General features: G+C 48.1%; 1 protein-coding gene across 1 annotated transcript in view; it reads right to left on the reverse strand.

Moving 5' to 3' along the window:
* Positions 1 to 23,785, reverse strand: part of LOC147113152 (dynein axonemal heavy chain 8-like) — a 1,456,516-nt gene that overhangs the window by 254,893 nt on the left and 1,177,838 nt on the right. Inside the window, exons 49-53 of the mRNA XM_085998053.1 lie at positions 20,411 to 20,516; positions 19,756 to 20,008; positions 17,274 to 17,464; positions 5,372 to 5,493; positions 3,343 to 3,461 (exon numbers count right to left, since the gene is read on the reverse strand). Of these exons, the coding sequence (XP_085854179.1) occupies positions 3,343 to 3,461; positions 5,372 to 5,493; positions 17,274 to 17,464; positions 19,756 to 20,008; positions 20,411 to 20,516 (791 nt within the window). The remainder of the gene's footprint in view (positions 1 to 3,342; positions 3,462 to 5,371; positions 5,494 to 17,273; positions 17,465 to 19,755; positions 20,009 to 20,410; positions 20,517 to 23,785) is intronic.

Genomic DNA, 23,785 nt, shown 5'->3' on the forward strand with positions numbered 1-23,785 from the left:
ATTCGCAATGTCCCCAATGGCTCACTGAAAGGATCCGTTGCCATAAAAATTGAGGGCAACAGTCAGTTTAGCGGCCACCGACAGAGAGGTCATGCACCGTAAACGCGGCTGCAGATCCTCAGCAAACAGGTGGCACAGCTCAGTAACAACATCCCTCCCGATTCGGAGCCTTCGCACACACTGCTCCTCCGACATGTCAAGGTATGACACCTACTGCCTAAAGACCCTCGCAGCATACCCTCGGATTGGCCGACCTCCATTGCCCCTCCACCTTCTGGCCAATCCCGGCCCTCTCTCCCACCGTCTCTCTGCCCCTTCATAGTGTTCGGCCATGAGGCCATCGCCCTCCAAAGCATCTCCCATTCCGATGCCAGTTGGTCAAAAGGCTGTTAGGTCTAGTGCTCCAACTGCTCTGGACAGGTTTGAGGGTCCCAAGTACTCTAATGCTAAATTCCAAAAACTCTGCTCCACAGTAGCTCACCAACTCTCTCCACCAACGATCGCAATGAACAGGCCAAGTGGCTGAAGCTTCTATACTAGAGCTGTCCCCTTTAAATAGCGCCCCCTGACTCCGAGAAGGGCCTGCTAACGCTCCTTCGAACTGTCACTAATAGTGCTAGGCGTAAAGGCTCCGGGCGCCACCCAATATCCGCTCAGGCGCCCCTAAAAGGCGTTGCACAATGAAATGACGTCATGACCTGCTTGCACTCGCGGGCGCGCGCAAACACTTAGCGCAGGCGTTAAATGTATAGTCAATATGGGAGTTGTCGCTATCTTCATTGCGCCCGCCCCAACATTAGGTAATGCCCCAATTCTCGGTCTCTTTAGGCGCTAACCGCTGGCGCAAACAACCGAATTTCTAGACCATTGTCTTTGGTCCCCACCACAAACTTTGTTCCCTAACCACTGACTCCATGCCTCTCTCTGGCTAATGTCTGAGCCTGAACCAGACCATTCACAACCTTGGTGTTCTATTTGACCATGAGCTGAGCGTTCGACCTCAAATCCTCTGCATTACCAAGACCGCCTACTTCCACATCTGTAACATTGCCCATCTCCGCCCCGCCTCAGCTCATCTGGTGGTAAAGCCTCATTCATGCCTTCGAGTCTAGTGGTAACAAAGGCACTACTGGACTCGATTGTTCCAATGCTCTCCTGATCGACCTCTGACCTTGCACCCTCTAGAAACTTGAAAGCATCCAAAACACTGCTGCCCTTATCCTAACTCGCACCAAGTCCTGTTCACCCATCATCCCTGTGCTCGATGACCTATATTGGCTCCCAGTCTGGCAACACCTCAATTTAAACATTTTCAAACCTCTCCATGACCTCGCCCCTCTGTAACATACTCCAGCCCTATAACCCTTCGAGAACTCTGCGCTCCTCCAATTCTGGCCTCTTGCACAGCCCCGATTATAAATGTTCCACCATTGGCGGCCATGCCTTCAGCCACCTAAGCCCTAAGCTCTGGAATTCCCTCCCTAAACCTCTCTACCTCTCTCCCTTCTTTTAAGAAGCTCCTTAAAATCTACCTCTTTGACAATTGGGCCAAATAAAAATTCTAAAGCGCATCTCACAAGCCAAACTTGTATATCTTGAGTGCAGTGGACATTATTCTGTGTGTATTGTTAAATGGACAATTTTCTAGAAAGCAGCAGAATAATAAATACCGACCTCCAATAAGTTTGATTTGTTCCAGCTGATGCTCTTTTCTTGCTGCAAGTAAAAACTTAAATGGCCAGTGCTGCCGTATACTTACAGTGAATCTACAGGTGGGAACCAGAGTATTCGTTGTACTGTGGTTAAATGGCCAGTGCTGCCATATACTTACAGTGAATCTACAGGTGGGAACCAGAGTATTCGTTGTACTGTGGTTAAATGGCCAGTGCTGCCGTATACTTACAGTGAATCTACAGGTGGGAACCAGAGTATTCGTCGTACTGTGGTTAAATGGCCAGTGCTGCCATATACTTACAGTGAATCTACAGGTGGGAACCAGAGTATTCGTTGTACTGTGGTTAAATGGCCAGTGCTGCCGTATACTTACAGTGAATCTACAGGTGGGAACCAGAGTATTCGTTGTACTGTGGTTAAATGGCCAGTGCTGCCGTATACTTACAGTGAATCTACAGGTGGGAACCAGAGTATTCGTTGTACTGTGGTTAAATGGCCAGTGCTGCCGTATACTTACAGTGAATCTACAGGTGGGAACCAGAGTATTCGTTGTACTGTGGTTAAATGGCCAGTGCTGCCGTATACTTACAGTGAATCTACAGGTGGGAACCAGAGTATTCGTTGTACTGTGGTTAAATGGCCAGTGCTGCCGTATACTTACAGTGAATCTACAGGTGGGAACCAGAGTATTCGTTGTACTGTGGTTAAATGGCCAGTGCTGCCATATACTTACAATGAATCTACAGGTGGGAACCAGAGTATTCGTTGTACTGTGGTTAAATGGCCAGTGCTGCCATATACTTACAGTGAATCTACAGGTGGGAACCAGAGTATTCGTTGTACTGTGGTTAAATGGCCAGTGCTGCCATATACTTACAGTGAATCTACAGGTGGGAACCAGAGTATTCGTTGTACTGTGGTTAAATGGCCAGTGCTGCCGTATACTTACAGTGAATCTACAGGTGGGAACCAGAGTATTCGTTGTACTGTGGTTAAATGGCCAGTGCTGCCGTATACTTACAGTGAATCTACAGGTGGGAACCAGAGTATTCGTTGTACTGTGGTTAAATGGCCAGTGCTGCCGTATACTTACAGTGAATCTACAGGTGGGAACCAGAGTATTCGTTGTACTGTGGTTAAATGGCCAGTGCTGCCGTATACTTACAGTGAATCTACAGGTGGGAACCAGAGTATTCGTTGTACTGTGGTTAAATGGCCAGTGCTGCCGTATACTTACAGTGAATCTACAGGTGGGAACCAGAGTATTCGTTGTACTGTGGTTAAATGGCCAGTGCTGCCGTATACTTACAGTGAATCTACAGGTGGGAACCAGAGTATTCGTCGTACTGTGGTTAAATGGCCAGTGCTGCCGTATACTTACAGTGAATCTACAGGTGGGAACCAGAGTATTCGTCGTACTGTGGTTAAATGGCCAGTGCTGCCGTATACTTACAGTGAATCTACAGGTGGGAACCAGAGTATTCGTTGTACTGTGGTTAAATGGCCAGTGCTGCCGTATACTTACAGTGAATCTACAGGTGGGAACCAGAGTATTCGTTGTACTGTGGTTAAATGGCCAGTGCTGCCGTATACTTACAGTGAATCTACAGGTGGGAACCAAAGTATTCGTTGTACTGTGGTTAATGTGCTGTCCTGGCTGTAACTCACCTGATGAGCAACAACTTGCAGAATGAGTCCAAAGAGTCATTGTATCCATTAGGAATTATCTCTTCTTCTGGAGCATTCGTATCAAACCAGACTTTCCAACCCTTCTCATTCTTCGTTATCTGTAATCACATCCCAAACTATAAAATCAACTAAAAAAAATTCAAGATATAATTACTTTTAAAGCACTTTGATTTTCAAGTTATTGGGCTAAATTTCCAGCCCTACTGCCTGGCGGGAATAGGGTGGTAACACCTCCAAAATGGTGGGCATTAACCTACCGCCCCGTTACCGCTGTGGCAGTATTTACAGGGGCCTACCGCTGGACACCCAGAGTCAGGTGGGGGGCGCGTATAAAGTGGAATTCGGGATTCTTTAATCCTGATTGTCATTTTTGGACTGAACTGGTCGGGTCCAGAGTCATGCACAATTTGGCCAGTATGAGCCGGTGGCCTGGCCAAAGAGGACCCAAAAGGAAAGTTCCTCTTTCTTTTTATGGAGCTGCGAGTACTCCTCCCAGCCTCACAAGCCCAGCCTGGGTCCTGCCACTCCAACTCTCCCAACGGATTTATCAGGTGCCCCTGCCCCCACTAGGAACCTACCTTGCTCCTTTGGCTAGGTATCTGGCCAGGCTACCCAATATTGCAGTGGCCCAGAGCCGGTGAGTTGCCCCGAGGTGCTTGATTCCTGGTCTGATGCAAATGAGGCCCAGTCCTCAAAATGGAACAGGCCTCCTTGTGGGACAAATGGATGGCCGCCCAGAACCACAAGGTATCGCTGTGGGGAAAATCCATCCCATTATTTCCCACTTTACTCTCCTTGAGTTATTACACCCACAGTTGTGTTATCTTATTATAAATAGCTGATGCCTGCAAACATTTAAGGAATCTTAGTGCTGTAGAACCTGCCCAAGTCCTTTAGCACAGTATATGGCTCAGTCTCAATCTGCAGGTCCCTGTAATCGCTCTCAAGGCTCAGCTATGGGACCACTAAAGACAGGTTCTTGTTCTCCTTCTCTACCCCCTCTGCAGCTGTTGCTCTCCACTCCTCCCACTGGCTGGCTTTCTCAGGGCTGCAGTTCTCCTCCCATACAAATACAATTAGCATAAAAAGACTTCAGATTAATTGATAAATGCAGCCGGCTGATAATATTATTCATAATAAAAACTTTGATTATGATATTTTTATGTTGTAAACCAAACTTCTAATTTGTGGATTTGCTGTGGAAAATGAAGGGGGAGAAATTGGGTGGAGCCGCAAACGGGGCGCCAAGCTCGCCTGGGCGCCGGATTTAGCGCAGCGTTTGGAGCAGTAGCGACCGCCGGAAATTCAGCTTGAGCGCCCCAAGAGAGGCACGGGGCGAGGCTCGAGGCGCTCCGCGTCCCTCTTAGGGTGCTGAAACTGAATATCGCAGCGCAACATGCTGCAGCGCCACACGCTGCGCCATGGCGCGCTGCGGTACTGCAGGCCTTCCTCCCATTCTTAAGGGGGAGGGGCCTGCACCAGCGCAATCGGAGATCGCGAGTGCCGGCAAAAGAGCCCGGCACCGAGGAGAAGTGCCGGGCTCTTGGAAAACAGCTGGCAATGCTGCCGGGGGCGATCAGGAGGCCGGGGACGGAGGTGCTGGCAGGCGGCCGCCGAAAAAAATGGCCGCCCCGCACCTCCGCCTTAATTTGCGCCACTGCCGCCACAGGAAGGCCCCATGAACCGGCGCCATTTGCGAACGGCGCTACAGAGGTGGTTGCTGCCAAATATTGCGATTGGGGCGGTAGCAGGGCGCTGCACACACCGATGACGTCATCGGAGGCGGCGCAGCGCAACAGGTTAACGCCGCCATTAGCGCCCCAGCTAAATATCGCAGGAGGCGCGGCCAGTGGCGCGAAAGCCACTGAGTGCCTTCTTTAGGCGCTAACTGGTGGCGCAGTCCACCGAATTTCTAGGCCGAAGTCTCCTGTTTGAACTGTAATGCTTTCTGCTTGTTTGTTGAGCCAAATCGTGCTGTATGAGCATGAGCAGAAAATAGCTACAATACCTGGTTCAATATCTCTGCAAATTGAGAGAGTTTGCTCAGCTCCACCAAGTTCAACCAAGTCATATCAAGGATCCAGCGGAAAGGTTTCTGTGGGCTCGCTTTAAGGTCAAGGGCTGCTCCACCTGCACAATTATGCAAAGAATTCATCTTTAGTAAAACAGCTTGAAGACAATGTTACCTAGGACACAATGGGACAGATTTTTAAAAATCTTGGCCTAGAAATTAGGTTTGCCTCCGCCAGGGCTTTTGCGCCCGAAATTTTGCGCCCGCGATAATTGCCGCTGCGCCCGCTAAAAATTCAGCTGCCCCGCGCCCAGACGGCTGCGGGCGCTAATGGAGGGTTTCAGCGCCTTGCTATGGGCGCTGAATGCAGGTTTGCGGCGCTAATCCCCCGCTGCGGCACCCGATGCGGTGCGGCAGGCTGGGGTACTGCAGGCCTCCTCCTTCTGTTAAGGAGGAGCTGCCTGCAGCCGACCGCTGACCGGTCGATTCGCCCGACAAATGAGCTCGGCACCTCGGAGAAGTGCCGGGCTCGCGGGCCACACACATCAGTGCCGCGGGGGGGTGGTGGAGGAGTCCGGGGAGGGAGGTGCGGGCAGGCGGCCGCCGGGAAAGCGGCCGGCCGCCGCTCCACCTTAATGCGCCGGCGCTACGTGCTGCAACATCCCGTTGAACAATCGTTGGTTGCGGCTGCCACGGGCGAGGCGGCCGCAACTGAATTTGGGCGTCCGGCCGCGTTACCACGGCAACCGGGACGCTGCGCACACCGATGACGTCATCGGTGCCGGCGCAGCGCTACCGGCTAACGCCGATGGTAGGGCCCAACGCAATTTTGATCGCGGCTATAATTCCGGCGCAAGGCCCTCTAACGCCTCTAATTGGGCGCTAACCCCACCGAATTTTTAGGCCCTTATAACCACCCCATTTATGTCTGTAAATATGGGGACTGTAGGATAAAAAAGCTGGGGAGCAGTTAAAATGGTGCAGCTCCATTTCCCATTCTGTTCTGGTTAATTCTCCATTTTAACACTGCTGGTTTTGGTGGGAGCCTCACTCGTCAATGCAAATTGGGATCCCATGATTCATATGCAACCTCGATGGTATTTTAATTGGCAAACACCCGCTCCCTTTCCCGCACCTTCCCGTGCAAGCGCAGGAGATGCAACACCTGCCCTTTCACCTCCTCCCTTCCCACTGTCCAGGGCCCCAAACACTCCTTCCAGGTGAAACAGCGATTTATTTGTACTTCTTTCAATTTAGTATACTGTATTCGCTGCTCACAATGTTGTCTCCTCTACATTGGGAAGATAATACGCAGATTGGATGACTGCTTTGCAGAACACCTCCATTCAGTCCGCAAGCACAACCATGAGCTTCCGGTCACTCGTCATTTTAATTCCCCATCCCACTCTGACCTCTCTGTCCTCCACCTCCTACACTGTTCCAATGAAGGTCAATGGAAATTCGAGGAACAGCACCTTATCTTTAAATTGGCACTTTACAGCATTCCGATCAATCAACATTGATTTCAATAACTTCAGATCATAACCACGGCTCTCATTTTTTGGACAGCAGGTGCCGGTAATGATTCTGCTGTTGCCATTTACAGCTCCTTTAGACCTTTCTTTTGTTTCTTTACTTGCCCCATTACCAACCCATTTTGCCTTGCACCATCATCCCTTTTGTCATTTCATCAATCCTGCCCACCACCCTATCATAGACCTTCCTCCCAGCACCCCTTTTCCTGGCTCTGTACTTGCTTAAAAACTGTTAAGTCTCTAACTTCTTTCAGTTCTGAAAAAGATTATCAACCTGAAATGTTAACTCTGTTTCTCTCTCCACAGATCCTAAAATCGGCTGTGTGGTTGATACTGAAGAAGGAAGCCGTAGATTGCAGGAAGATATCAATAAATTGATCAGGTGGGCAGAACAGTGGCAAATGGAATTCAATCTGGAGAAGTGTGAGGCAATGCATTTGGGGAGGGCTAACAAGGAAAGGGAATACACATTAAATGGTAGGACACTGAGTAGTGTAGAGGACCAAAGGGACCCTGAAGGTAGTAGGCCAGGTAGATAAGGTGGTTAAGAAGGCATACGGAATGCTTGCCTTTATTAGCTGTGGCATAGAATACAAGAGCAGGGGGGGTTATGCTTCAACTGTATAAAACACTAGTTAGGCCTCAGCTAGAGTACTGCGTGCAGTTCTGGTCACCACATTACAGGAAAGATGTGATTGCACTAGAGAGGGTACAGAGGAGATTTACAAGGGTGTTGCCGGGAGTAGAGAATCTTAGCTATGAGGAAAGACTGGATAGGCTGGGTCTGTTTTCCTTGGAACAGAGGAGGCTGAGGGGAGACCTTATTGAGGTGTATAAAATTATGAGGGGCTGAGATAAAGTGCATAGAAAGGACCTATTTCCCTTAGCAGAGGGGTCAAAAACCAGGGGGCACAGATTTAAAGTAATTGGTGGAAGGTTTAGAGGGGATTTGAGGGGAAATTTCTTCACCCAGAGGGTTGTGGGGGTCTGGAACCCACTGCCTGAAAGGGTGGTAGAGGCACGAACCCTAACCACATTTAAAAAGTAATTGGATGTGCACTTGGGATGCTCTAACCTGCAGGGCTACGGACCAAGAGCTGGGAAGTGGGATTAGGCTGGATAGCTCTTTGTTGGCTGGCGCGGGCACGATGGGCCGAAATGGCCTCCTTCCGCGCTGTAACTTTCTATGATTCTATGATTCTAGATGCTACCTGACCTGCTGAGCATTTTCAGAATTTGATGTTTTTATGTCAGATTTCCAGTTTCAGCAGTATTTTTGCTATCGTTTAGCTACTTGTTTTGTACTCTTTCGGTAGAGTAAATGAGCAATGGGAGGCCTTCAAATAGGAGATAGTTCGGGGACAGACTACACACATGGTAATGAGTGGGAGAGGAAGGGCATCCAAAGCTAGAGCTCCCTGGATGAATAAAGATATAGGGGGAGAAATTCGGTATCGCCCCGTTTGGGGTGCAATTATCATCCGGGAGCAAAGGTTAGCGCCTGGCGCTAATTATCGCCTTCGACTGCAAACTTGGCTTCTATCGCCCCTGGAGGTGATTGGAGCGCTAAATCAGGTGCTACACACCTCTCTTAAGGTGCTAACACTGAGGAGCGAGGGGCTGACTCAGAGCGCTGGTGAAGCTCATGTGATGTCAGTCAGCAATGGAACACAGACACACTGGTGCCGGCCAGTTCTTAAAGGGAAGGGTTGATCTTGCTCTCCATCCACACCCTGCTCATTGCAGCCTTGAATCTCGGCCTGGAGAGACCTGTGCGTCAAATCTGCTGGAAAGAACAATGGAGAGACCCAGAGAAAGAGCTCAGAGTACAGCTCCCATAGTCTCTTCTAAATCGATGCAAGGAAGGACAAATCAAAATGAACCTGCAAAGTGCTGCTCAGTACCCAAAACTCCTTCACACAGCGTTTAATTTCTCCAGAAGTCTCTCTCTCTCTCTCTCAGAATGTGTGGTGCAAAAATGTCGCAGACAAAAAAGTCAGGAAGCGGTCGCCTTTAAATAGCGCTCCCCCAGTCCCTTTCCGACTGCAAAACGTTCCCCTCAACCTGTTGTTGCTAGCGGCAGGCGGTAAAGCAGGGGCGCCACTCAATATCCAGTCCGGGGCGCTACCGGGGCGTTGTACGCTCGACTGATGTCACGATCTGCGGGCGCAGGAGATCGTGGCGGTAGTGTTTAGCGTCGCCGCAAAATGTCTGGTCAATTTCGCGAGCAGCACAAACATCGCGCTAACGGGAAGCGCAAAGCAACCGAATTTTTCCCCCATTAAGATTAAAATGAAATACAAAAAGGAGGCTTATGACAAATATTAGGCTCATAATTCATAATGAAAAATGAAATAAGAGGGACAAAGGGAGTACATGAGAATAGATTAGCGGGTAACATAAAAGGGAACCCAAAAGTCTTTTATAAACTTCTAAATAGTAAAAGGGTAGTCAAAGGAAGGGTGGGGCTAATTAGGGAACAAAAATGAGATCTTCCTGTGAAGGCAGAGGGCATGGCTGAGGTATGAAATGAGTACTCTGCTTCTGTGTTCACTAAAGAAGATGATGCTCCAAAGTCACAGTAAAAGAGGAGGGGTTAGAGAAATTAGATAGGATAAAATTAGATAAAAGGTTCGCAGCGCTCAAAGTGGACAGGTCATCCAGTCCAGATGGATTGCATCCTAGGTTACTGTGGAAAGTAAAGGTGGAAATTGTGGAGGCTCTGACCACAATCTTCCAATCTTCCTTGGACATGGGAGTGGTGCCAGAGGACTGGAAAATTGCAAATGTTACACCCCTGTTTAAAAAAGAGGAGAGGGATAAAACCGGGAACTACAGGCCAGTCAGCCTAATGTTGGTGGTGGGGAAACTTTTAGAGACAATAAGCTGGGACAAAATTAATTGGCACTTGAAAAATATGAGTTAATAAATGAAAGCCAGCAGATTTGTTAAAGGCAAATCATGATGGACTAACTTGATAGAGTTCTTTGATGAAGTAACGGAGAGCGTTGATGAGGGTAGTGCAATTGATGTTGCATTTGATAACGTGCCACATCATAATCTTGTTTGCAAAATTGAAGCCCATGGGATTAAAAGGGCAGTGGCTGTGTGGATAGGACTGAAGGACAGAAAGCAGAGAGCAGTGGTGAACAGTTGTTTATCAGACTGGAGGGAGGTATACAGTGGTGTCCCCCAGGGGTCAGTGTTGGACAGTTGTTTATCAGACTGGAGGGAGGTATACAGTGGTGTCCCCCAGGGGTCAGTGTTGGACAATTGTTTATCAGACTGGAGGGAGGTATACAGTGGTGTCCCCCAGGGGTCAGTGTTGGACAGTTGTTTATCAGACTGGAGGGAGGTATACAGTGGTGTCCCCCAGGGGTCAGTGTTGGACAGTTGTTTATCAGACTGGAGGGAGGTATACAGTGGTGTCCCCCAGGGGTCAGTGTTGAACAGTTGTTTATCAGACTGGAGGGAGGTATACAGTGGTGTCCCCCAGGGGTCAGTGTTGGACAGTTGTTTATCAGACTGGAGGGAGGTATACAGTGGTGTCCCCCAGGGGTCAATGTTGGACAGTTGTTTATCAGACTGGAGGGAGGTATACAGTGGTGTCCCCCAGGGGTCAGTGTTGAACAGTTGTTTATCAGACTGGAGGGAAGTATACAGTGGTGTCCCCCAGGGGTCAGTGTTGAACAGTTGTTTATCAGACTGGAGGGAGGTATACAGTGGTGTCCCCCAGGGGTCAGTGTTGAACAGTTGTTTATCAGACTGGAGGGAGGTATACAGTGGTGTCCCCCAGGGGTCAGTGTTGAACAGTTGTTTATCAGACTGGAGGGAGGTATACAGTGGTGTCCCCCAGGGGTCAGTGTTGAACAGTTGTTTATCAGACTGGAGGGAGGTATACAGTGGTGTCCCCCAGGGGTCAGTGTTGAACAGTTGTTTATCAGACTGGAGGGAGGTATACAGTGGTGTCCCCCAGGGGTCAGTGTTGGACAGTTGTTTATCAGACTGGAGGGAGGTATACAGTGGTGTCCCCCAGGGGTCAGTGTTGGACAGTTGTTTATCAGACTGGAGGGAGGTATACAGTGGTGTCCCCCAGGGGTCAGTGTTGGACAGTTGTTTATCAGACTGGAGGGAGGTATACAGTGGTGTCCCCCAGGGGTCAGTGTTGGACAGTTGTTTATCAGACTGGAGGGAGGTATACAGTGGTGTCCCCCAGGGGTCAGTGTTGGACAGTTGTTTATCAGACTGGAGGGAGGTATACAGTGGTGTCCCCCAGGGGTCAGTGTTGGACAGTTGTTTATCAGACTGGAGGGAGGTATACAGTGGTGTCCCCCAGGGGTCAGTGTTGGACAGTTGTTTATCAGACTGGAGGGAAGTATACAGTGGTGTCCCCCAGGGGTCAGTGTTGGACAGTTGTTTATCAGACTGGAGGGAGGTATACAGTGGTGTCCCCCAGGGGTCAGTGTTGGACAGTTGTTTATCAGACTGGAGGGAGGTATACAGTGGTGTCCCCCAGGGGTCAGTGTTGGACAGTTGTTTATCAGACTGGAGGGAGGTATACAGTGGTGTCCCCCAGGGGTCAGTGTTGGACAGTTGTTTATCAGACTGGAGGGAGGTATACAGTGGTGTCCCCCAGGGGTCAGTGTTGAACAGTTGTTTATCAGACTGGAGGGAGGTATACAGTGGTGTCCCCCAGGGGTCAGTGTTGGACAGTTGTTTATCAGACTGGAGGGAGGTATACAGTGGTGTCCCCCAGGGGTCAGTGTTGGACAGTTGTTTATCAGACTGGAGGGAGGTATACAGTGGTGTCCCCCAGGGGTCAGTGTTGAACAGTTGTTTATCAGACTGGAGGGAGGTATACAGTGGTGTCCCCCAGGGGTCAGTGTTGGACAGTTGTTTATCAGACTGGAGGGAAGTATACAGTGGTGTCCCCCAGGGGTCAGTGTTGGACAGTTGTTTATCAGACTGGAGGGAGGTATACAGTGGTGTCCCCCAGGGGTCAGTGTTGAACAGTTGTTTATCAGACTGGAGGGAGGTATACAGTGGTGTCCCCCAGGGGTCAGTGTTGGACAGTTGTTTATCAGACTGGAGGGAGGTATACAGTGGTGTCCCCCAGGGGTCAGTGTTGGACAGTTGTTTATCAGACTGGAGGGAGGTATACAGTGGTGTCCCCCAGGGGTCAGAGTTGAACAGTTGTTTATCAGACTGGAGGGAGGTATACAGTGGTGTCCCCCAGGGGTCAGTGTTGGACAGTTGTTTATCAGACTGGAGGGAGGTATACAGTGGTGTCCCCCAGGGGTCAGTGTTGGACAGTTGTTTATCAGACTGGAGGGAGGTATACAGTGGTGTCCCCCAGGGGTCAGTGTTGGACAGTTGTTTATCAGACTGGAGGGAGGTATACAGTGGTGTCCCCCAGGGGTCAGTGTTGAACAGTTGTTTATCAGACTGGAGGGAAGTATACAGTGGTGTCCCCCAGGGGTCAGTGTTGGACAGTTGTTTATCAGACTGGAGGGAGGTATACAGTGGTGTCCCCCAGGGGTCAGTGTTGGACAGTTGTTTATCAGACTGGAGGGAGGTATACAGTGGTGTCCCCCAGGGGTCAGTGGTGAACAGTTGTTTATCAGACTGGAGGGAAGTATACAGTGGTGTCCCCCAGGGGTCAGTGTTGAACAGTTGTTTATCAGACTGGAGGGAGGTATACAGTGGTGTCCCCCAGGGGTCAGTGTTGGACAGTTGTTTATCAGACTGGAGGGAGGTATACAGTGGTGTCCCCCAGGGGTCAGTGGTGAACAGTTGTTTATCAGACTGGAGGGAAGTATACAGTGGTGTCCCCCAGGGGTCAGTGTTGAACAGTTGTTTATCAGACTGGAGGGAGGTATACAGTGGTGTCCCCCAGGGGTCAGTGTTGGACAGTTGTTTATCAGACTGGAGGGAAGTATACAGTGGTGTCCCCCAGGGGTCAGTGTTGAACAGTTGTTTATCAGACTGGAGGGAAGTATACAGTGGTGTCCCCCAGGGGTCAGTGTTGAACAGTTGTTTATCAGACTGGAGGGAGGTATACAGTGGTGTCCCCCAGGGGTCAGTGTTGAACAGTTGTTTATCAGACTGGAGGGAGGTATACAGTGGTGTCCCCCAGGGGTCAGTGTTGAACAGTTGTTTATCAGACTGGAGGGAGGTATACAGTGGTGTCCCCCAGGGGTCAGTGTTGGACAGTTGTTTATCAGACTGGAGGGAGGTATACAGTGGTGTCCCCCAGGGGTCAGTGTTGGACAGTTGTTTATCAGACTGGAGGGAGGTATACAGTGGTGTCCCCCAGGGGTCAGTGTTGGACAGTTGTTTATCAGACTGGAGGGAGGTATACAGTGGTGTCCCCCAGGGGTCAGTGTTGGACAGTTGTTTATCAGACTGGAGGGAGGTATACAGTGGTGTCCCCCAGGGGTCAGTGTTGGACAGTTGTTTATCAGACTGGACGGAGGTATACAGTGGTGTCCCCCAGGGGTCAGTGTTGGACAGTTGTTTATCAGACTGGAGGGAGGTATACAGTGGTGTCCCCCAGGGGTCAGTGTTGAACAGTTGTTTATCAGACTGGAGGGAGGTATACAGTGGTGTCTCCCAGGGGTCAGTGTTGGACAGTTGTTTATCAGACTGGAGGGAAGTATACAGTGGTGTCCCCCAGGGGTCAGTGTTGGACAGTTGTTTATCAGACTGGAGGGAAGTATACAGTGGTGTCCCCCAGGGGTCAGTGTTGGACAGTTGTTTATCAGACTGGAGGGAGGTATACAGTGGTGTCCCCCAGGGGTCAGTGTTGGACAGTTGTTTATCAGACTGGAGGGAGGTATACAGTGGTGTCCCCCAGGGGTCAGTGTTGGACAGTTGTTTATCAGACTGGAGGGAGGTATACAGTGGTGTCCCCCAGGGGTCAGTGTTGGACAGTTGTTTATCAGACTGGAGGGAGGTATACAGTGGTGTCCCCCAGGGGTCAGTGTTGGACAGTTGTTTATCAGACTGGAGGGAAGTATACAGTGGTGTCCCCCAGGGGTCAGTGTTGGACAGTTGTTTATCAGACTGGAGGGAAGTATACAGTGGTGTCCCCCAGGGGTCAGTGTTGGACAGTTGTTTATCAGACTGGACGGAGGTATACAGTGGTGTCCCCCAGGGGTCAGTGTTGGACAGTTGTTTATCAGACTGGAGGGAGGTATACAGTGGTGTCCCCCAGGGGTCAGTGTTGGACAGTTGTTTATCAGACTGGACGGAGGTATACAGTGGTGTCCCCCAGGGGTCAGTGTTGGACAGTTGTTTATCAGACTGGAGGGAGGTATACAGTGGTGTCCCCCAGGGGTCAGTGTTGGACAGTTGTTTATCAGACTGGAGGGAGGTATACAGTGGTGTCCCCCAGGGGTCAGTGTTGGACAGTTGTTTATCAGACTGGAGGGAAGTATACAGTGGTAGGAAGGGGCAAGGCCATGGAGGGATTTGAAAACAAGGATGAGAAGTTTGAAATCGAGGTGCAGCTTAACAGGGAGCCAATGTAGGTTAGCGAGCACAGGGGTGATGGGCGAACAGGATTTGGTGCAAGTTAGGACACAGGCAGCTGAGTTTTGGATGACCTCAAGTTTACATAGGGTGGAATGTGGGAGGCCAGCCAGGAATGCGTTGGAATAGTCAAGTCTAGAGGTGTAACAAAGGCATGGATGAGGGTTTCAGCAGCGGATGAGCTGAGGCAAGGGCGGAGACTGGCGATGTTACGGAGGTGGAAGTAGGCAGTCTTTGTTATGCTGTGGATATGTGGTCGGAAGCTCATTTCAGGGTCAAATATGACACCAAGGTTGCGAACAGTGTGGTTCAGCCTCAGACAAATGTCTGAAACAGTCTGAAAGAGCAGGTAATCTGTTTCTGGTAGTATTTTTGAGGGACAAATGTAAGCCAGGAAACCAGGAGAACTTCTTGTTTTTCTTTAAATAGTGCCATAGGATCTTTCATTTCTATCTGTACACGTAAACAGGGTCGTAATTCGACATCTCATCTGAAGAACAGCACTCTGACAATACAACAGCTTCAACAATGTAGCACTTCCTAAATACTGCACTGGAAAGCCAGCCTAGATTATGAGCTCAAGTCTTGTCTCGGGGATTGAACCCTTGAACTTATAGACAAGGATGAAACTAAGTCAAGCTGGTTTTGATTCCTCCAAACTGAACAGCATGGAAGAGGATCCCAGTACTCCCATTCCCGTGCTAACTGTCTCCACAGTAGGAAAGCTGAGTTAGATTCGGCAATATCAATAGCCAATAGAGGATCCTCACTTAATGGGACAGCATCCTTTGGTGCTGACGGTGTGAAACAGGAGATACCTAGCTCTTCAGAAATGTGGTGTTTCCAATTGGCAGAGGTGTACACCAATAGCTTATGGAACTTATGCCATAGTAGAGTGTGGCACTGTCAGGCTGGCTCAGTGGTAGCACTCTTCTCTCTTAGTAGGTATGGGGCTCAATCCTTACCCTAGGTCATGAGCACATAATCTAGGCTGGTGCAGTACTCAGAAAGTGCTGCATTGTTGGAGGTACTGTATTTTGGATGCGATGTTAAACCAAGACTTATCTGCCTGTTCAAGAGTATATTAAAAGTTCCCATGGCTATTTTTTGAAAAAGAGCAATGAATTCTCCAGTGTCCTGGTCAACATTCCTTCCTCAACTAACACACCAAAAACCAGATCATCTGTTAAATTACTTTATTTGAAGTTTGATGGCTTGTTTTCCAGGCTGGTTTGGTAAGAGATGCTGTCCTGAAGATCATGGGAGCCGGACACCATCAGTCTCTCCAATAGTCCCCCAACATCTGAAAACCTGTAGACAATGCATGTTGGAGGTGCTGACAGGTCTTGAGGTCTCCGTACTGGGGGAATCGATGCAGGTTGGAGCAGACACTTGCTCCAGGGTGCAATTCATAGCTGAAAAGCCTTCCCCAATGGTGGTGTCAGCGAACTCCACTGTGCCTCTAGCCATCTGCCACACAATCTGGGAGAGGCTGATCAGTGCTTCCGCATATGTAATGCTCAACCAACTTCCTTCTTTTGAAGCAAACTGCTGAAATCAGAGTCCTACACTTTTCAGCCAAGGGTTAAGAACTCCTGAGCTTCCATCCAGCGCTGTCAGGCTCTAAATCCACTGCTGCCTTATCTGGGTGCCTTGTGCTCTGCACTTTACCCATTTTAAAGTCCCCAGTTGAACTGTCTGTTTCCTCCCAGGTTAATCTCTTTGGGAGCGAGAGGATGAATGACAGTATAGTTGTGGTGACGTTGCAAGAGGTGGAGAAAAGTAGTCAGTTGTCACCACAAACTGACAGTGGGCATAGACTATGAGGGCTATGTGCCTCTGAGTTTCTTCCTAATATGAAGGTATTATTCAAATGTCAGGGGAACCCCCTGTTGTGCATCACCCTCACATTATGGGCGATCTTCTCTGCAAGAAGAATCACATGGTGTGAAATGGCTGTCAGTGGCACACATCTAGATAATAACACACGCTGTCAGCAGGCAGAAAACAGAAGGAGATGATATCAGTTGGAAAGAAGCAAGGACATATGAGGTGAGGCTTGGAAGGGTCAGTATATACCGCAAACTGTCTACTTTAGGGTGACATGTGGGGGTCGGACGGGACCACTGACCAATGGTAGCAGGGCAGCAGCTGAGCACTGTGAGAGCAAGGAATGATGTAGTAGTACAAAGGGTTTGATACTGCAATCACGGCACAGATGAAGCTGTTCTCTTACTTTCGCTGCCCTTGTCAGACCATTAAATGTCTTCCTGCATTGCGAGGCTGTTATTGGAGTCAGAGGAGTGGCATTCACGGCCATCACCATCTCCTTCAGTATGGCACAAACCATCTCAAATACATAATCCCTCCTCTGCACATCTGTGAGGGTTAAGTGTCTATGTGTGCCTCTCATCGGCTCATAGCTTACTGTATGCCAACTGCCCTAGGCGCCATTTCTCCTAATCCCGTTTGCTTCTGGTGACCCCTTTACAGTGCTGCAGGTCTTTAATTCTTCCCAAATGTTTTTTCCACCACCCGTTGGCACCACTGAGCAATGGCAGGCAGGACTGACATTGGCTGCCTGCCGACCAATATACAACTTAGTAGGGATTTGCGACAAGGCCAGATTTGGGTCACTGCGATGGCCAGAATTTCTGCTTTGCTGCTCCTCCAGCAACAGAGTGGGCCACCAGGAATTTTTAAGCTGCTTAAATAATATACAAACAAGTTCTGCAATCTGTTCATCTGTTTTAAGCACACAGAATAGAATAGTGGAGTCATAATTTAATTCTCTATTTCTAGCTGAGATCTTCCTGAAGAAAGTGTGGTACCTTTTATGAGGGTCTGAAATTCAATGTACTTGATGTATCCTCGCTCAAGGTTAATCTTCAGAGGCAGCAGTAAAGTGAAAAGGAACTTGTGAGTTTCATAAAGGCCACGTACTGAATACTTAAACACTTCATAGGTCAGGTAGTCAATAATGTTGATGATTCTCTTTGAAGCAATAGGTGACTTCTTAGATCTGCATGAAAAAAATCAGAAAACTTTAGTGTGATGGACAAAATGGACAGTATTAGCTTCATTTTAAATGTTGCAGAACACAAATAGCAGAAGACAAATAGAAAATTGAGCTTGAAGCCTTCCATTTATTTACAGTAATGGTGTAGTACTGACTAGAAATATTTCACTCATCTCCTGAGTATACTGATCTGATAACTCACAAGCTACAAGGTGTCCTCCTCCCCTCTGCTCTAACCAGCTGACAGACCTACTGTGTTTTTCCAGCATTTCTGTTTTGATTTCAGATTTCCAGCATTAGCAGTTTTTTAATGTTCATTCATGATGCCAGTCTCACACCCGCACAGATGTGGTATAATTTCATAGATTCAGTCAATGATACGGCACAGAAGGAGGCCATTCGGCCCATTGTGCCTGTGCTAGTTCTTTGAAAGAGTGATCCAAATCGTCCCACTCCCTTGCTCTTGTCCTAAAGCCCTACAAAATTTCCGCCTTCAAGTATTTCTCCAATTCCCTTTTGAAAGTTATTATTGAATCTACTTCCACCACCCTTTCAGGCAGTGCATTCCAGATCATAACCACTCACTGCATACATTTTTTCCCCCTTATGTCGCCACTGGTTCTTTTGCCAATGACTTAAATCTGTGTCCTCTGGTTACCGACCCTTCTGCAACTGGAAACCGTTTCTCCTTATTTACTCTAGCAAAACATTTCATGATTCTGACCACTTCTATCAAATCTCCCCTTAATCAAACCTTCTCTATTCCAAGGAGAACTGCCCCAGTTTCTCCATGTAACAACAACAACAACGTGTATTTATATAATGCCTTTAGCGTAGTAAAACATCCCAAGGTGCTTCACAGGAGTATTATAAAACATAAATTTGACACCGAGCCACATAAGGAGAAATTAGGGCATATGACCCAAAGCTTGGTCAAAGAGATAGGTTTTAAGGAGCGTCGTAAAGGAGGAAAGAGAGGTGGAGAGGTGGAGAGGTTTAGGCAGGGAATTCCAGAGCTTAGGGCCTCGGCAACAGAAGGCACGGCCACCAATGTTTGAGCGATTAGAATCAAGGATGCTCAAGAGAGCAGAATTAGAGGAGCACAGACATCTCGGGGGGGTTGTGGGGCTGGAGAAGATTACAGAGATAGGGAGGGGCGAGGCCATGGAGGGATTTGAAAACAAGGATGAGAATTTTGAAATCGAGGCGTTGCTTAACAGGGAGCCAATGTAGGTCAGCGAGCACAGGGGTGATGGGCGAATGGGACTTGGTGCGAGTTAGAACATGGGCAGCCGAGCTTTGGATGACCTCAAGTTTACGTAGGGTAGAATGTGGGAGGCCAGCCAGGAGTGTGTTGGAATAGTCAAGTCTAGAGGTAACAAAGGCATGGATGAGAGTTTCAGCAGCGGATGAGCTGAGGCAAGGGTGGAGATGGGCAATGTTACAGAGGTGGAAATAGGCGGTTTTAGTTATGATGCAGATATGTGGTCAGAAGCTCATTTCAGGGTCAAATATGACACCAAGGTTGTGAACAGTGTGGTTCAGCCTCAAACAGATGTTAGGGGGAGGGATGGAGTCAGTGGCTGGGGAACGGAGTTTGTGGTGGGGACCGAAAACAATGGCTTTGGCCTTCCCAATATTTAATTGGAGAAAATTTCTGCTCATCTAGAACTGGATGTCGGACAAGCAGTCTGACAATTTAGAGACGATGGAGGAGTCAAAAGAAGTGGTAGTGAGGTAGAGCTGGGTGTCATCAGCGTACATGTGGAAACTGATGCTATGTTTTCGGATGATGTCGCCAAGGGGCAACATGTAGATGAGAAATAGGAGGGGACCAAGGATAGATCCATGGGGGGCCACCAGAGTTAACGATGCGGGAGTGCGAAGAGAAGCTGAAGTCTTTCATCCCTGGTTATATTCTAGTAAATCTTTTGTGCATCCTCTCTAGATTTCCGAGTTTTGTGTCATCTGAAAACTTTGAAATTAGCCCTGTATACCCAAGTCCAGGTCACTAACATATATAGCAAACAGAGCAGTTGTCCCAACACCAACCCTTGGGGGACACCACTGCACACTACCCTCCAGTCTGTAAAACAACCATTCACCACTACCCTCTGCTTTCTGTCCCTTAGCCAATTTTGTATCCAAGCAGCCATTGCCCCTTTAATCCCATGGGTTTCAATTTTGCTAACAAGTCTATTACTTGATTAGATTTCTATCTGTAAACCTTTACATTCCATTAGTTAATTTGAAGTAACTGTCAATATTTCATCTAACACTATGGAGAAGCATACCTGGCCATGGAGAGGTCAAATAATTTCAGAAATTGTGCAAGTGAGGTTTGGTACATCAGGTTGACCATGCTCATTTCTGTGATGAGGAAGTACAGGATACTACCACGAGTGGCTGCTGGCCGGTATTCTTCCTGTGCAGTGTTAATCTTTATCTCTGTTTCCACTGCCACATGCAACTTCTCACTAACTTCAGTTGCTGTTGACTTTGTTACCCGCAGGACTCCAATCAGAGACTCATCCTCCACCAGTGAACCTGAAAAAAGTCCATTGAGCTGATCAAGACCTCATTCCTCACCACTATAATCCCAATTTACAAAGTACAAAGTATTTACAGCACAGAAAAATGGCCATTCGGCCCAACAGATCCATGCCGGTGTTTATGCTCCACATGAGCCTGATCTTCTCCCTCTCAGATTTACAAAACTCAATCAGTTTGATGCAGTCTTCAGGGCAATAATGAAAGTTTTTGACAGTATATTCTTTGAAGATACCAAGGCGCCTTCCCTTTGCCAGAGATAGGCTGGTATAGAGCTTGAGGTGATATTTTATTCAAATGAATGACTGTTTTTATCTGACCGGTGTGAAATATCAGCTGCAGGAACTGTGACAGCATAAGCGATGAATGTATGAAATGATTAACCAGTGAAGTATTTACCTTTGGTGGTACTGAGCTTGATTAGCAGGTTATTCTCCAACTCCTTCATTTTACGTTTGTTAGCGGTGACTTCCTCTATTAGTTGCACACGCTCGGCTTCCAGCTCCTACAATTATCAGAGGTTTAAGATAGTTAGAAACAATTGCTCCAAATCAATGTGGGGAAGAATAAAGGAAAATCTTACTTCAGGAAACAATGTCAGAGCAAATGTAAGTTGGTAGGAAAAAGGAAAGGGTTTTGGTAAAACAGTATCCATAGACAATTTAGCCAGCTACCCTGTCCCTGTCCCTTATCTATCCATTAACCATTTATCCTGGGATTTGGGAGCAAGCAGCTGTTCTATGTAAGTACAGGAAACACTCACATGAGGTTTGCTTGTTTTTGAATTTGGGGGAGAATACAGCACACAGGGTCTCTAGGTCGAGTCACTTTCCTGGATATGACTGAGTAACTGTGCATCAAGAGGCTGTGTTTCAGCTGGCAGGCTGTCACAGATCTATACAGCCTCCTGCAACAGGACCTACTGTCTGCTGACCCAGGGACCATTCTTTGCCAGTGGTTGTAAGGACACCAGCGTCTTTATCTTTTTTGCTTTAGGTTCCTTCCAGGCTGCTACAGGGGCCATCACCTGCATTTCCCAGTCTGCAGTGTATAGTTGCATCAAGCAGGTCACCAATTGTTATTTGCCAGGTCCAACCAATACATTATTTTTCCTATGGATGCTGACACTCAAACTGAGAGAGCTCTGGGATTTGCAGCAGTGACTGGCTTCCCTCGTAACACCCAACATGGCTTCATTAAAAGGAGGTCATGTCTTACAAATCTAATTGTATTTCTTGAAGAAGTTACAAAGTTGGTGGATGAGGGAAGTCCAGTAGACATTGCCTACTTAGATTTCCAAAAAGCTTTTGATAAGGTACCGCACAAGAGGCTTCGCTATAAGATCGAAGCCTCTGATATTAGTGGTAATATATTGAGCTGGATTGAGAACTGGCTGGCAGGAAGTAGGAAAAAGTAGTTATATCTGTTTGGAGATCGGTCACCAGTGGTGTCCCGCAGGGATCGGTGATGGGACCGTTGCTCTTTACTATTTTTATTAATGATCTGGTTGTAGGTGTTGGGGGCACGATCTACAAATTTGCAGATGATACTAAGATCTGTGTGATTAGTGGAAATGTAGATGACACTCATCTGCTTCAGGCAGATCTTAGTGTGTTGGGAGATTGAGCTCATAACTGGAAAATAATGTATAACTTAAATAAGTGCAGTGTTATTCATGTGAGTAGGACAAATGCTCAACATTCATACACCCTTCAGGGAAAAGCATTAAAGAAGGTGGAGAAAGAAATAGATTTGGGCATTCTAGTGCATACATCCTTAAAGGTACGTGAGCAATGCAGTGAAGTATTAGCGAGAGCAAATAGGGTATTGGGATGTACCCATAGGACAATTGAGTATAAGACGAGGCATATTATTTTGTCATTGTACAATACCTCAGTCAGGCTGCATTTGGAATACTGTGTCCAGCTTTGGTCTCCTCACATGGTTGGTGATATTGAGGCTTTGGGGAGGGTGCAGAGGAGGGTCACTCGACTAATTCCAAGTTTAAAGCATCTTAGTTATCAAGATAGGCTAAAAGAGTTAGGACTCTACACTTTAGGGAAGCGTAGACTTAGAGGTGATCTGATTGAGGTTTATAAGATAATGAAGGGAATAGATTGTGTTCCAATTGAGTTTGTTTCAATTAAATAGGTTAGAGAGGACCAGGGGTCACAAATCTAAGTTGTATAAGGCTAGATCTAGGTTAGATGTCAGGAGGTGTTTTTTCCCCAGAGAATAGTGGACCTCTGGAACAGGCTGCCATCTCGTGCGGTGGATGCTGATTCGCTGAATTCCTTCAAGTGAGAGCTGGACCTGTTTCTGGCTGGGGCGGAGATCACTTCTTACAGAAGGTAGGTACTGCAAGGAATTCAGGGCCAGAGTGATCTCCTGGACTAGTTTCAATCGCCTAGAAGGGTCGGGGAGGAATTTCCCAGATTGTTTTCCCCAAATTGGCCTGGGTTTTTTGCCTCTCCCAGGAGATCACATGGTTTCAGGTGGGGTGGAGAGTATATATTGTGATACACAAGGTATCGCAATTGTGTGGGGCAGGCTCGATGGACCAGAGGATCTTTATCTGTCCGTCATTGTTCATATGTTCATTTCCAGGGCATCATTGAATGCACTCATGCAGCCATCGAGGTACCGGAAGAAAAGGCAGAAGCTTTCGTCAACAGGAAGCGCATTCATTCAATTGATGCCCAGCTGGTCTGTGATCACCACAGACGAAGCATACAGTTGGTTTACAGAGGTGGTTTCACCTCCAACAGCAAGTGCGATACGCTCATGTAATTCTTTGTCTCTAAGATTGAGGTCATCCAATCAGCTGCCTCTGCCACTTCCCTTCCTTCCGCTAGCCCACCGGGCCAAACTTCCTCTAAGGCTCCCCCTTGCCCTGAACTCGCATCTTTCTCCAGTTTCTTTCCGATCTCCCCTCATGACCTCTCCGCACTCATCTTGTCCATAAGACCCACTTCCTGCTCCCTCAACCCTATTCCGACTAAACTGCTGACCACCCAACTTCCTTTTCTGGCTTCCATTCCTTTTCTATCTCCAACAAGAGAAAGTCTAACCACTGCCCCTTGACATTCAATGGAATTACCATTGCCAAATCCCCCACCATCAACATCCTGAGGATCATCATTGACTAGAAACTTAACTGGACCAGCCACATAAATACTGTGGCTACAACAGCAGGCTGGAGGCTGGGTATTCTGCGGTGAGTGTCTCACCTCCTGACTCCCAAAGACATTCCACCATCTACAAGGCACAAGTTAGGAGCGTGATGGAATATATTCCACTTTTCCTGGATGAGTGCAGCTCCAACAACACTCAAGAAGTTCGACACCATCCAGGACAAAGCAGCCCACTTAAACATTTACAATCTCCACCACCGACGCACCGTGGCTGCAGTGTGTACCATCTACAAGATGCACTGCAGCAACTCGCCAAGGCTTCTTTGACAACACCTCCCAAACCCGTGACCTCTACCACCTAGAAGGACAAGGGCAGCAGGTGCATGGGAACACCACCACCTCCAAGTTCCCCTCCAAGTTACGCACCATCCTGACTTAGAAATATATCGCCGATCCTTCATCGTCACTGGATCAAAATTCTGGAACTCTCTCCCTAACTGTGGGAGTACCTTCACCACACGGATTGCAGTGGTTCAAGAAGGCGGCTCACCAGCACCTTCTCAAGGGCAATTAGGGATGGGCAATAAATGCTGGCTTTGCCAGCGACACCCAGATCCCAGGAACGAATTTTAAAAAAAAC

This window comes from Somniosus microcephalus, chromosome 9 (genome assembly GCF_052327205.1).
Source record: "Somniosus microcephalus isolate GS21.2 chromosome 9, FLI_Smic_1.0, whole genome shotgun sequence".
NCBI classification, from domain to species: domain Eukaryota; kingdom Metazoa; phylum Chordata; class Chondrichthyes; order Squaliformes; family Somniosidae; genus Somniosus; species Somniosus microcephalus.